The sequence below is a fragment of the Rutilus rutilus genome (genome assembly GCF_951802725.1).
Source record: "Rutilus rutilus genome assembly, chromosome: 8".
NCBI classification, from domain to species: Eukaryota; Metazoa; Chordata; class Actinopteri; order Cypriniformes; family Leuciscidae; genus Rutilus; species Rutilus rutilus.
In genome coordinates, this window is record NC_140222.1 from 35,501,118 (window position 1) to 35,516,525 (window position 15,408).

Below are 15,408 nucleotides of genomic sequence, written 5' to 3' on the forward strand. Positions count from 1 at the left end.
TGTATTATTATTTGATGTACTTTTATTATTATTAAAACTATCCTGTAAAACTGTATTTTTTATTATTATTTAAAATTATTATAGATCCCATAAAAAAAAAAAAATAATAAGTTGTGGAGTAGCATGTACTTTTATTCAATATGAGCCTGTAAAAGCTTTTAGTCACAGGAAAATCAGCAGCAATTATTGAGCATATTTTGAGTAGCTGTTTTACATGCTTCTGGCTGTAGCTGAGTGTCTCTTTAGGGCACTTCAAGCAGATGAAGTGTCACTTCTACAGCTGTTCTCTCAGTTAAAGTGTGTATCTCCTGCCCGCCCATCTCCATGTTCTGTCATGGGACAGGTAAATAATTCAAAACTTCAGGCCGTATCAGATGTGGACTCCTCTCTCTCTCTTACTCGCCCTCTCTCTCCCTATAATAGGCATAAACAAGGACCTGAAAAAGCCATTACAGACATAAGGAGAGTGTCATCACACAAAGAATAACTACAGCGTGAAAACTTTCACCGTCACAGGTGCGTAAAGCCGTCTCTTCAGTGTTTCTCTGTAAATGTTTTCGACATTCTCCTTTGGAGTTGATTGTACATTGTTCATTGTTGCTTTGCATAGCGTTACGTGTGTATTTTCCAACAGAAACATGATGTCTGGTGTGAACAGTGACCTTCTGCACAGATCAACTTTGAGTGTTTATAATGTGAGTCTTCTGTTACTCTCATTTAAGTTGAGATCAAATGAGAATCCTCATTAATTATTAACATTATTACACGGCTCTCTGGAATACTTGATTGTGATTGGTCAGTCGTGACGTTCTGTGGTCGATATTTTGTAAATGAAAAGCACTAAAATGTATTATCAATAATTTTCCCAGGCCACCGATTTCAAACTTATCTGAGCTAGTGTTATGTCTCTCGTATCACTCTTCAGTCTTTTATCACGTTATAAAATAAAAATGAATTAAACCTCAATATTTAATGTTTATTTATTAGCCTTGTAATGAGCAGGGAACTGTACAGACAGAGACAGCTGATCATTGATGCTGTTATTTAGAGATAATAATTGACTGTACATCATCACTTAATTATATTTAATAATACCCCGGCATGGATATTGACAGTATGATGGTGTTGTTTGGGTTATTCAGAACCTCATGGATCAGTTTAATCCCGGCTTGCAAAAGCTGGTTACTTTAGGAAACAGCTACATCAATGCTTTTCAAGGTGAGCAGATTGTTTGTGTGTGTTTTCAAATAGACTCCTGAAAGTGTATTGAACTTTTTATTGAAGGTATTGATGTTTTGTTTTGTGTTTTGTTATGGGTTTTTTTGTTTTCTTTTGGGTTGTTTTTTGTTTTCTTTTGGGTTGTTTTGTATTCTTTTGGGTTGTTTTTTGTTTTCTTTTGGGTTGTTTTGTATTCTTTTGGGTTGTTTTGTTTTCTTTTTGGTTGTTTTTTGTTTTCTTTTGGGTTGTTTTGTTTTCTTTTGGGTTGTTTTTTCGGGTTGTTTTTTGTTTTCTTTTGGGTTGTTGTTTTTTGTTCTTTTTTGGGGTTTTCTTTTGGGGTTTTTTGTTTTCTTTTGGGTTTTTTTCTTCTTTTTTCTTTTGGGTTGTTTTGTTTTACTTTGCTTTGCTTTTTGTTTTTAGTTTTGTTGAATATTGTGTTTTAAAATACGTTGAAAGACATATGTAATGAAATGGCAACCCTGCTTAAAAACCTATTTAAACCAACCTACAGTATGGTGGTTAGCTAGTCTCCCAGTCTGGTTAGGCTGCTTAGTTTGTCTGGTCTGTTTTTCTGGTTTCAGAGGACACTTTATTAGTTGTGTAGGCTAAAGACCAGCCAAAAAACAACTTGACCAGGCTGGAAAACCAGCAAACCAACACAGGCTGGTTTTAGCTGTTATTATCATCAGGGAATGCTGAAAAAAATGTCTAAATTGACTATACTTTTGTGTATGTGTGTGTATCAAAGCTTTGACTCTGACAAGTGAGGCCTACTTCAGCGCTCTTGCTAAGATGGGCGAGCAAGCTCTCAACACATTATCATCCAGATCACTTGGTAAGACTCAAGATGTGTGTGTTTTTGTGTCTCTAAATCAATGCCAGTTGGGCAGATTGTGCAGCAAGATGTCCATAGAGTTTCTATCTGTACTTTCTGGCTGTCTCAGAGCTTGTTTGTCCTTCAGACAATAGATGTTTCAGCAAATGGTGTCCAGTGGCAGATGCTTCCTCTCCTCTGTCATAAAACACAAGATTTGGCTCTGCGAAACCCTCGGCTCACTGCCCATGTAATGAGTTTTCATTCCAGTCATACGCGCAGAGCGCCCTGGCATGATGAGCATCAGAACAAAAAATGTAGGGGCTTAAAGATGGAACAGCATGAATAAAATAAATAAAGAGTAAATATCTTTCGAAATTACTACAGGCGTATAAACCTGAATGTGACAGGTGTGTTGTGCGAGTGTGTGTGTGTGTTAGAGATCAGGTGTCCATGTGAGCATTGAGACATGCATTATTGATGCATGGTCTCATTCTTTCACCCCTTCAAATTCATTGATTCACCTCAGCACGTTACACTCATCATTACGATGCACATGTTAATAAAAGAAGACTAAAAAGTACCATGTTTTTTTGGACAAGCTACATGATAAATGTTGGGACTTAAAATGAACTAATATAATTAGGTATAATTATACATATTTGTAATTATAATAAATCATAATTATAATTAACCAAAAATCATAATATAAGAATGATTAATTAATTAACTTACAAGAATTATTACCAGTTCAATTGAATCACTGTAATATTTAATTTATTTCTTTAATAAAGTCATTAAAATCATTTACTCGCCCTCATGTCATTATTATTTTTATTCTGAGGAACACAAAAGAAGATATTTTGAGAAATATTTTAGTGTTTTTATTTTTTGTCCATACATTGAAAGTCAATGGGGTCCAAAACAACATTTTTGGACCCCATTGACTTTCATTTTATGGGCAAAAACATTCTTCAAAATATCTTATTTTGTATTTTGCATCAAAAGGATGACATTAGGGTGGGTAAATGATGACAGGGTTTTTATGATCATCAAATTCAGTGGCAAATTACTAGTTTTAGTCTCTTGGTTTGTTACGGCTCGACTGCATTAACTTACACAACTGACTGAACAAACACAACAGTCTCCAATCAATGATACTGTATGATATTAACATCCTTTACAAAAACCTACTCTTCCATTTCTGCACTTATTAAATATGTATTCTTAATGAATTATTGAATGAATGTATTTGTTTGTTTCCCAGGTGACGTGTTGATTCAGATATCAGAGACCCAGCGGAAGCTGACGGCTGAAGTGGAGGGTGTGGTAAGTTAAAAATTCAAGTCTTTCTGTCTGATTGGATTCAGAAACCGTCTCCAACTTTACTGTCTGTTTGCTGGTCCTGGTCCAGTTCCGCTGGTTCCATGTGGAGGTTCTGCAGGCCATGGACAAGAACGTGAAACTGGATGAAGAATACATTGAAGTGAGTCTGAACCATCTATTGAGATATGTGTGTGTGTATATATTGGAGCTGATGTAGTGTGTGTGTGTGTGTGTGTGTGTGTGTAGGGCAGTCGTAGAGTGTATGAATTGGAGGTAAGGAATCAGGCTTCTGCTCTGGAGCGACAGCTTAGACGGGGTGCGTTCAGAGACTCACTGGTAAGACCTCAAGTTTGTGTTCATTTGTGTGTATTTGTGGGTCGATGTTATTTTGGTTTCTGAATAGAGAAGTCATCCATGTCATCAGCCTTAGTTTCCCTTCACTACAAAGTTTTATCGAAGTATTGCACTCAGCGTTAATTGAATGTCAGGTAACACTTTATTTTAAAGTGATGTTACACGTTACTATGTGTACTTACTATGGTAATAACAGAAGTATACATAATAACAAGTAACTAACTGTAACTCTATAGTAAGTTCATGTCGTTAATTAATATTACACAGTACTTATTTGAGTAAGTACAATGTAACTACATCATCTTAAAATAAAGTGTAACCGAATGACATTTTTTGCTGATAGTGTAAAAATGTGTCCACACTTACAGTGTTTTTATCGCTAAAGGTCACCATTTCGCTGTATTGTTAGTTGCTAATTTTACTGTAGTATCCAATTTTATCAGAAGGTGAATCATGTTAGCTTTACTGTCTTTATCGTGGTTGTCGCTGCATCAGGTCATTGCGCATTTGCATATTATCAGTAGTCAATGTTGTTCATGTCGACGGAAATTGTGAACTCTCTTTGAAAATAAAACTATCTTGGTGAATTTTTTTTTTTGTATACGATATTTTACTTAATACAAATTATTGTTTGAAAACAGTTCCACCTAAATAAAAATACACTGTTTCATCCATTATTTGTGCTCTGTTTTTGTGAAATGTAGAATATATAGTTTTTAACAATTGTAATATAAGCTGCGTCCCAATTCAGAGGCTGCATCCTTTAAAGGCCGGAATCGAAGGGCGGTTGTGTCACCGCGGCGCGACGAAGACTGTCCCAATTCAAAGGCTCCTTCAAATGCGTCCTTTGTTTCGTGTGAAATTGATAAAATGGATGGATCCTTCGCGGCCTTGCGTACCCCAGAATTCATTGCGCACCAGTGACGACAGGATTTTTTTAAACGAAATTGCCAGATTTAAATACATAACTTACATAAATGTAAGTAGTTGGGTGTAACATCGTTGTCGTGTAAACGTACCCTTAATCTCAGTTGAGTCCAAAATAATCTGACATTAGCATGTTGCTAAGCTAACAACTCAGTATTCTTACAAACTCTTACCGATCTCAACTGATTCTAAGGCCCCGTCCACACTACTGCGTTTTCGTTTAAAAACGGAGACTTTTTGCTACGTTTGCACCTCCCGTCCACACTTAAACGGCAAAAACGGAGACCCAAAACGGAGAAGTTTAGAAACGCTGCCGACCCGTTTTTCGTTTTGAATCTCCGGAGGGCGTTTTAGTCTGGACGGGTCAAAACGGAGGACTTTAGAAACGATGACGCAGAGGCTCACGCTCGGCTCTATAATTGGGTGTCATCAGTCATGGAGTATACACAGGTAATATTCAGTACCAGTAAAATCCACCGGCTGGAACAGTTTCTTACAGGCTCGTGCGGTAAACGTGTGCATGCTAGAAATAGAACCGACGCCTATTTTTTATGCGACACGCAAGCGTGTTGAAAGCGTTTCCAGGCAAAATAGAATAGGAAAAGATGTTTATATGTCATTTTGACACAAATACATATTAATAAATGACATTTTGATGTTTGAAAGCATTTTTTTACAGTCTATGTTTGAAAGTCTCTAGGTTTACACCGGCATGCGCATGCCCAGTGTTGGTGAATGGTCACGTGATCCGCGTTTTCAGTCGTTTTAATGTGGAGGGAGATCAATTTTAATACGCAGCTAAAACGCTGGTGTGGACGGAGATCGTATTCGTTTTAATTCTCCGTTTCTAAACGAAAACGCAGTAGTGTGGACGGGGCTAATAGAGTTTGACATTAACATGTTGTTATGCTAATATCTCAGTACTCTAACAAACTCTTAATTCTAATAGAGTTTGACGTTAACATGTTGTTACGCTAATATCTCAGTACTCTTATCAAACTCTTAACAATCTCAACTGATTCTAATAGAGTTTGACGTTAACATGTTGTTACGCTAATATCTCAGTACTCTAACAAACTCTTAACAATATCAACTGATTCTAATAGAGTTTTACGTTAACATGTTGTTACGCTAACGACTCAATGTTCTTACAAACTCTTAACAATCTCAACTGATTCTAATAGAGTTTGACGTTAACATGTTGTTACGCTAATATCTCAGTACTCTAACAAACTCTTAACAATCTCAACTGATTCTAATAGAGTTTGGCGTTATCATGTTGTTACGCTAACGACTCAATGTTTTTACAAACTCTTAAAGGGATAGTTCAGGATTTTAGACATGAATCTCTATAGCTTCCCCATAAGCAGTGTGGTGCATTGACCATGACTTACCCTCGACAGCGTCCTGTGAGCCGAGCTCCGGTCCAGTTTTGGTCAAGATGAAATTAGTCCGGCAAGTTTGCTGGGGTCACGGCAATAAAGCTTTTTTCTTCTCAAATCAATATGTGTTCAAAAGAGTGATATATTTGCGTCACTAAAACGTTGTCTATGGAGAGGTCAGACCTCGTAATGGCTTGGCACTATTTTCTCCCCTGTCATATCACTGCGCGCTGCCGCTACCTACAGCCAGCTGCGAGCTGCGCAGGCGCACACCACTTTTTCAGTTGTTCGGCAGTGTTTACAGCAGTGTTTACGTGCTCAGAACAGCTACACGAACGAGCTAACATAGCTACTCACCAAGAGCGATCAGTTTGTACAAGCTTTGTAGAAAATGGTGCGGACTTGTGACTATCCGGACTGTACAAACAAAGATGTGGCGCTTTCTCCTCACACATTTCAAAGATTTCCTGTGGCAGATGTTGCTCTGTGTATTCAGGTTCGTAAAGATATCCTTTTGGCTGTGTGTCGAAGTCAATGTTGTCATCGTCGCTGCTGTAGTCAGACATGTTATCGTTCTCTTTACGAGCTGTAAACAAAGTGACACGTGCGCGGCTCCCAGCTGGCTGTAGGTAGCGGCAGCGCGCAGTGATATGACGGGGAAGAAAATAGTGCCAAGCCATTACGAGGTCTGACCTCTCCATAGACAACGTTTTAGTGACGCAAATATATCACTCTTTTGAACACATATTGATTTGAGAAGAAAAAAGCTTTATTGCCGTGACCCCAGCAAACTTGCCGGACTAATTTCATCTTGACCAAAACTGGACCGGAGCTCGGCTCACAGGACGCTGTCGGGGGTAAGTCATGGTCAATGCACCACACTGCTTATGGGGAAGCTCTAGAGATTCATGTCTAAAATCCTGAACTATCCCTTTAACAATCTCAACTGATTCTAATAGAGTTTGGCGTTAACATGTTGTTACGCTAATATCTCAGTACTCTAACAAACTCTTAACAATCTCAACTGATTCTAATAGAGTTTGACGTTAACATGTTGTTACGCTAACGACTCAATGTTTTTACAAACTCTTAACAATCTCAACTGATTCTAATAGAGTTTGGCGTTAACATGTTGTTACGCTAACGACTCAATGTTCTAACAAACTCTTAACAATCTCAACTGATTCTAATAGAGTTTGGCGTTAACATGTTGTTACGCTAATATCTCAGTACTCTAACAAACTCTTAACAATCTCAACTGATTCTAATAGAGTTTGGCGTTAACATGTTGTTACGCTAATATATCAGTACTCTAACAAACTCTTAACAATCTCAACTGATTCTAATAGAGTTTGACGTTAACATGTTGTTACGCTAATATCTCAGTACTCTAACAAACTCTTAACAATCTCAACTGATTGTAATAGAGTTTGAATTTAACATGTTGTTACGCTAACGACTCAATGTTCTTACAAACTCTTAACAATCTCAACTGATTCTAATAGAGTTTGAATTTAACATGTTGTTACGCTAACGACTCAATGTTCTTACAAACTCTTAACAATCTCAACTGATTCTAATAGAGTTTGACGTTAACATGTTGTTACGCTAATATCTCAGTACTCTAACAAACTCTTAACAATCTCAACTGATTGTAATAGAGTTTGGCGTTATCATGTTACGTTAACAACTCAATGTTCTTACAAACCTTTAATCTCAGTTGAGTCTAGAAGAGTCTGACATTATCATATTGTTAAGCTAACAACTCAACAATCTAACAAACTCTTAACAATCTCAACTGATTCTAATAGAGTTTGGCGTTAACATGTTGTTATGCTAATATCTCAGTACTCTAACAAACTCTTAACAATCTCAACTGATTCTAATAGAGTTTGGCGTTAACATGTTGTTATGCTAATATCTCAGTACTCTAACAAACTCTTAACAATCTCAACTGATTCTAATAGAGTTTGGCGTTAACATGATGTTACGCTAACGACTCAGTGTTCTAACAAACTCTTAACAATCTCAACTGATTCTAATAGAGTTTGGCGTTAACATGTTGTTATGCTAATATCTCAGTTCTCTAACAAACTCTTAACAATCTCAACTGATTCTAATAGAGTTTGGCGTTAACATGTTGTTATGCTAATATATCAGTACTCTAACAAACTCTTAACAATCTCAACTGATTCTAATAGAGTTTGACGTTAACATGTTGTTACGCTAATATCTCAGTACTCTAACAAACTCTTAACAATCTCAACTGATTCTAATAGAGTTTGGCGTTAACATGTTGTTATGCTAATATATCAGTACTCTAACAAACTCTTAACAATCTCAACTGATTCTAATAGAGTTTGACGTTAACATGTTGTTACGCTAACGACTCAATGTTCTTACAAACTCTTAACAATCTCAACTGATTCTAATAGAGTTTGACGTTAACATGTTGTTACGCTAACGACTCAATGTTCTTACAAACTCTTAACAATCTCAACTGATTCTAATAGAGTTTGACGTTAACATGTTGTTACGCTAATATCTCAGTTCTCTAACAAACTCTTAACAATCTCAACTGATTCTACTAGAGTTTGGCGTTATCATGTTGTTACGCTAACGACTCAATGTTCTTACAAACTCTTAACAATCTCAACTGATTCTACTAGAGTTTGGCGTTAACATGTTGTTACGCTAATATCTCAGTACTCTAACAAACTCTTAACAATCTCAACTGATTCTACTAGAGTTTGGCGTTATCATGTTACGCTAAAGACTCAAAGTTCTTACAAACCTTAAATCTCAGTTGAGTCCAGAAGAGTCTGACATTAGCATATTGCTAAGCTAACCACTCAATGCTCTAACAAACTCTCAGTTGATTCCAATAGAGTATTGAGTTTTTAGGTTAGCAACATTCTAATGTCAAACTCTATTGGTTAGTCGAATCTTGTATACTTCTTATTTGTGTAGTGTTTGTATGTTGTCTTAAGGGTTGTTCACACTGTTTTGTAGCAAAATCAACCGGGAGTCATTGATTTTCAATAACAAATGACGAATTTAGTCAACAACGACCTTTGGAATTTGTGACAAAGTGGAGTTCAACTTTTTCGCAATGTGAGGTTTTGGAGCAGGATCTGTGTCTCAGTTTTTGTATCTGTGTGTTTGCAGGAGGGCAGCGAGTACATGCAGTACCTGAGGCAGAGCCAGCATGAAATCCTCAAAGAGGAGGAAAGGAGGTATCGTTTCCTGGCTGAAAAGCATTGCGGACTTACACAGTCACTACTATACCTTATCAACAAGGTACAGCTGCTTTCCACTGGAGTTCATTAGCAGTGTCCACTCAGTCATACAGAAACTCTTTCCAGTTCCTTCCAAAGCTTATCAGCCCACTGACTGCACAACCATTTCTCCATGTGTCAACAGACGGGAGTGTCTCTCCAGCAGAGAGCAGATGGATGGAAAGAAAAAGTCAGCGAGAGCAGAAGTTCCAGACCTCGAACGCCCACTCCATCAGATCAAGAAGCTCAGGTGACACTGGAATGATGGGAATGAGGAGTAAATACTCCATGTTCCCCCACTTTTTCATGCTCTTTTCGGCTAACTGCCGAGCGCAGACATTTCCACAATCACATAATGTGAACAGATGGGTAGCTTTGTGTGGCGTAGAGTCCAAAATTACCTTTTTATCACATCTGTTCATTGTGGGTGAATTTACAAGCCATGAAATTGTGTTTTGCATTACTTAAAAGTAATGAAACGCTGTTTGCAGCACACAAATAGAGGTCGAGTTTTTTTACATTCTACTAAAAGATTATAAAGATAAATAGGCCTATTTACTTGGAATAATGGGTTACAGTTTATTTTTAGGTGTCATTGATACTGTGTAATTATATATTTAAGTACTGGGTAATATTAATTAACTACATGTACTAACTATAGGGTTAGGGTAGGATTAGGATTTGGTTGAGGGTTAGTCGCAGGTAATTATGCATAATTAACTGTTATTGCTATGGTAAGTACATGTATCTAATGTAACAAGGACACTGTAAAATAAAGTGTCACCTTTTGGAGATTTTTTTTTTATATATACTGTCAATATTTTTTTTACATTTACATTTACATTTTTGCCTTTGTCAAAAGCAACTTGCAAACTTTTTAAAAACTGGGGGTTGTTAATAGTATCGTATAATGTGTGTTGTTTCCATTACTAATGGACCATTTACACAGACTGTGATGACGCATTTCCACAGTTTTTAACATCGTAACAAACAAGTCGTTTTATATTTATTTTTTGTTAAATAATGTACATATTTATCACTGACAACTTCCACTTCTGAGAACCCCAGAAATGGGGAAAGGGTCCATGAAGGGTCCCGAAAATGACTTTCCATTTACGCAGCAAAACCAATTTTTACTCTTATTTCACGCTTGTTGAGTGTTGTTTAGAAGCTTGGTAACCCTAAGATTGATGTCTGTCTTGATATTTCTTGCAGTTAAAGAGTTCTCTGGGCTCTCTGCTGCAGACTGGAGACCGAGAAATGGACCGTGAGCCGCTGGGCAGAGTGCCCTCCAGAGGTCTGGAGACTCAGTACTGCTCATGTCCGAACTTTAGCTGCATTTCAGTCCAATTTTTTTATGCACTTCCCTCCGTCTCATTCGCACGTCATTGCTTACGTTGGATGAGTGCCCACTACTGGCGAAACTTTTGAAATGTGTTTAATTGGAACTTGTTTGAATCCGCAATGGAGCCGATTTATTATTTAAAAAAAAATTCCCTTATGAATTTGTTTTACGCAGCATTATATAGAGATCCTTAGGCTGAAAATGAACAATATACTGTATCTGGGTAAAAAATTTTTTTTATGTATTATGTGAAAAGTATTACACAAAGTATTATGTGGTTAAATGTCAAAATAACTCCAATATCATACACTAGAGTTGTGTAGGGTTGGGGCTAAATTAAGCCTTACAAGTGTGTTGCATTGTTGTCTGCATCTGCCTGAAGTGTACATATTCATATTGAGTATACCGTCCAAATAAACTTCAAAATGGCGGTGGGGAAGTTCTTAGGGAAGTTCAAGAGTGTATGTTTAAAAGTGGAGTTAAATTGATCCGATTATTCTGTTGAGATTGACTTGTATTAATATTTAAGATCCCGGGGACCCCTAAATTACTGTATGTTCAAATAAAATGTTTCAAGTTATTAAAATCCTTGGGGTCTCAGTGAGTGGTTTAAATGTTCTTCTCTCCTTCTGTCCACACCTCTTCACAGCCCCGTCTCCTCTCCCCAGTCGTTCCCGCTCCAGCTCTGTAGGAGAGTCTCTGGGTCTGGGAGGCGGGCGCTCCATGAGGGCCATCGTGTCCCACCCCGCTTCATCCAACCCGGTCCTGCTGCCGTTCTCCCGTGGTGACGTGCTGACCGTGCTCATCCCAGAACCACGCAACGGTTGGCTGTACGGACGCCACGACTCAAGCCTCCGGTGAGAGCGTCTACCGTCATTATCATGGCTAAGTCAAGTCGCTGGAAACTCCTTAGCCTTGTTTTTCTTTGTTTCTGTTTTAGTCAAGGTTGGTTTCCTGCTGCCTATGTGGCATCCGTTGAAGACTTTGTACCTTTGGGCTCAAGGTAGAGTTGAGTATTAAATTGTAGCTACTTATAAATTGACAAAATTTGAGATTAACATCTTGACGTTTTCAGTTGTACGTCGCACCGAAGCCACAGCATGAACAACCTCCTGGAGCCAACCAGCCAATCAGAGCATTCAGACACCCAGAGCTACAGTGACAGCCCGTCCCCAGCGGTGCCTATGCGTCGAGCGTCGGCGGATCTTCGCTCAAACTCTCCCCTCCCCGAAAAGAAGGCGGAGTCTAACAACGAGGTCAAGACCAGCCAGAAAACCTACCATGAGATCCCGCCCCCAGCCCCACCACTCCGCCGTGGATCGGCTGACATTCGACCAATATCCCCTCTCCCTGACAGGAGGGCGGAGTCTCATTTTGAGAGCAAAGTAGAGCACAAAAATATTAATGAACTCGCGCTTCCAGCTCCAACCGTTCTACACTCTCCTCTCCCCGAGAGAAAGGCCGAATCAACCTCAGAGGTGATTAAGCGAAATCTACACAGATTTTTTTTTTACGTAATGTCAAAATGTCACCAAAATGTTAAATTCATAAAATATTTGATGCGTTTAAAACGATCTAATTTTATGTTAGATAATAGTTCATCATACAACAGAAACATAGGCATCAGAAACCGAAAGTGAATTTTCATGGAATTTGCTGTTAGTTTGGAAAAGAATTTGCCGATTCATTCAGATTCAGGTTCTTGTTGAAACTCTCAATTGACTTTTTCTTGGTTAAAGTTTGTGATGTCTCAGGGTGTGTTCGCACTTGTCAAGTTTGGTTCTATTAAAACTAACTCATGTGCGATTGCTCTGTTAGTGCGGTTCATTTGAATAAGTGTGAACGCTGCCATCTGAACCCTGGTGCATCGAACAAGAGGACCGATTCGCTGAAAATATGGGTCTCGCTCCGCTTCCAAACAAACTCTGGTGCGGTTCAACTGAAATATGAACACAACATGGACCAAAGACTTGTGAACGAACCAAAAAACAGGAAGATGAGACCCTAAAAAGGACTGAATGCTCAGTCATACCTGTTGTTTCTCATCATAGTCCTGATGTTGCCCGTCACAGTTCAGAACAGGCATCAGAACCACGTCGTCTCGCAGGAGATCTGTGTTTGTGTGTGTGTGACGGAGGGGTTCCTGACGATGTTTTGACTCCTTTACACATTTTATAAGCTCTTGACTAGTTCTCAGCTGCTCAAAATACCATCATATACAGGCTACGAGCGCATTTAGCCCACTACACAGCAATGTTTTGGATGTTCGGTAAGCCTTTTTTTGGTCTGCTTTTATAGCGTATTTTTTGCGTCTGAACTTACCGAACATCCAAAACATTGCTGTGTTCTGGGATAAATGCGCTCGCTGTGTGTGCGTAGCTACATATGATGGTATTTTGAGCAGCTGAGAACTCGTCAAGAGCTTATAAAACGTGTAAAGGAGTCAAAACATCGTCATGAATCCCTCCGTCACACACACGCAAACACAGATCTGCTGCGAGACGACGCGGCTCTGATGCCTGTTCTGAACTGTGATGGGCGACTATTCACGACTATTATGAGAAGAAACAGGTGTGACTAAGCATTCTGTCCTTTTTTAGGGTCTCGTCTTCCTGTTTTTGGTTCGTTCACAAGTCTTTGGTCCATGTTGTGTTCATATTTGAGTCGAACCGCACCAGAGTTTGTTAGGAAGTGGAGCGAGACCCATATTTTCAGTGAATCGGTCCTCTTGTTTGATGCACCAGGGTTCAGATGGCAGCGTTCACACTTATTCAAAATGAACCGCACTAACAGAGCAATCGCACATGAGTTAGTTTTAATCCAATCAAGCCTGACAAGTGTAAACACACCCTCATTTTCTTTTTTGGTCCGGACCAAAAGAACCAAGAGAACCCGAACTACAAGTGTGAACGCACTTTTGTGTCAATTTGAGTGCCATTGTAAACCCTTTTCCATGTCCGCAGAGGCCAACTACTCATGGACAACCACCAGAGCACCCTCTTTTCCCCAGGTATTACACACGTTTTCATTTTCAACAGAAGAGTAGAACATTTGTGAAATTAGTTTCATGAGAATCACCATGAATTAAGTCACAATTAAGTAGTCTTTTTTTATTTTTACATTACGATCACATGAATTTTGGTGCAAATTCACAATTTAGTTGCGAGTAAGTAATGACCTTTTTTCTGATTCTTTTATTCTAGAGGATCAAATCCTTTTGCCACCGTGAAGCTCCGGCCCACAGTCACCAACGACAGATCAGGACCTCGGATTCACTGACAACACCTGTCACAAAAAAACATCCCCTGCACTCTGACTGGTTCAGAGTCTGTACTAACTTGATTTGTTGATAAGTATACAATTTAAGTCAACTTTAATATTAGAATGAAAAGGATTTTTTTTTAAACTAAATTTAGTATTTAATTTGTTGGCTATACACAGTTGTGTAGCGACACTCTCTCAGTGCATTATTCACATTATCTTTCAGCTAAATGGAGTTAACTAAATCATTTAAAGGGGTTTTATCAGGAGAAATGGATTCACACATACTATTAAAACATCCTCCAAAAAGGCCAAAAGTTAACGTTTTATATTAGATCGACACATCAACAACACTTACAAACACGTAAAAGTAACTAAACTAAATTGACGGTTTTTCAAACAAAACATCTCGGCTAACATAAGTGCTCCACAGAGAGAAAATCGTAGGAAAAGTATATGGCCCCTTTAAATTCACAATACTTTCAGATTGTGTTATGCTTTATGGTGTTAAGTCTGATCACTAGGTTTGTTTTCATGTGTGCATCTGTCTGAATGTTGTGTATTTGATAGGTATTATAATCTTATACGTTTAGAGTGTTTTTTTTTTAAATAGGTTTAGCACAAATTTCACAAAAGGTTTATGTGTTTTGGTGTTTTTCAGCACAATTATTTATTTATTACAAAGAGAGAAATCATGTATTTATTGTGTGTACTTTTGCGTTGGATTGTGCCTCTCAAGGTGAGCATCAATATTTAGTGATTTTGGTCATTTTAGGGTTGTTCATTTAATGCGATTAATAGGGAAAAAGAGAATAAATTAGCACAATTAATGACCCTTGACCCATACATAAAATCTGTAATTCCATGGCTGCAATTTAGTTAATTTTAGTTAAATTAATTGAATTGACAGCTCTACTTTTGTCAAATAATTCAAGATTAAGAGATGGAATGTAATACACTCTGCACTAGAGGAGTCAATGAAATAAATGAAAACCGCAGTGCTTTTTTTTTTTCTCAACGCATGGCTTTATTTTATCTCTCTTCAGTATTTTTTTCTCTCATTTCGTCTAATCCTTCTCTTCATATATTCATCGTGTTCAGTGGCTCTAACACAATAGAGGAGCGAAACAGGGAAGGGATGACAGATGGAGCGAGATAAGGAGAAGAAAGGAGCATTTTGAGGCATAAACAGAAAGAAACGTGCCAGAATGAACAAAAAAGAAGAGATGGCTGGTGAAAGCAGTACAGGAATCTCCGGGTTTTTAGGAGAGATGTTGTTAGCTAACTAAAATCTACAGAGATTGTATATAAAAAAAAAAAGAAAAGGTAAATAAATAAATGTGGTGTAAGGAGGCGGTTGTGCTCCTGGCTCGTGGCAGGATGTGTAGAGACGTACAATATGATTGGCTGTAGGTATTCACAGGAGAGTAGTGGTGTAAAGGGTTGCCAAATATTGACGATTTACTCGTGCACCAAAGCTTCGAATTCTGAAAGAAAATAGCA

At 38.1% G+C, this 15,408-nt stretch overlaps 2 protein-coding genes across 4 annotated transcripts in view; one reads left to right on the plus strand and one right to left on the minus strand.

The window, feature by feature from the left end:
* The first annotated feature begins 623 nt into the window (after positions 1-623).
* Positions 624-13,976, plus strand: baiap2l2b (BAR/IMD domain containing adaptor protein 2 like 2b). The gene is made up of 14 exons (XM_084416661.1): positions 624-695; positions 1,143-1,218; positions 1,967-2,053; positions 3,300-3,361; positions 3,447-3,518; positions 3,605-3,694; positions 9,190-9,321; positions 9,445-9,549; positions 10,515-10,596; positions 11,294-11,501; positions 11,585-11,647; positions 11,720-12,122; positions 13,608-13,654; positions 13,848-13,976. The coding sequence occupies exons 1-14, from the start codon at positions 639-641 to the stop codon at positions 13,921-13,923; spliced, it is 1,560 nt and encodes a 519-aa protein (XP_084272787.1). The 5' UTR covers positions 624-638; the 3' UTR covers positions 13,924-13,976.
* pvalb7 (parvalbumin 7) overlaps positions 13,737-15,408 on the minus strand; it is a 37,934-nt gene continuing 36,262 nt past the window's right edge. For 2 of the 3 annotated variants that reach the window (XM_084416658.1, XM_084416660.1), the window contains exon 5: positions 13,768-15,392. In XM_084416658.1, the coding sequence (XP_084272784.1) occupies positions 15,367-15,392 (26 nt within the window). In that variant the 3' untranslated portion in view covers positions 13,768-15,366. Of the gene's footprint in view, positions 15,393-15,408 lie in introns of all 3 variants that reach the window. The other variant, XM_084416659.1, reaches the window with a different exon arrangement.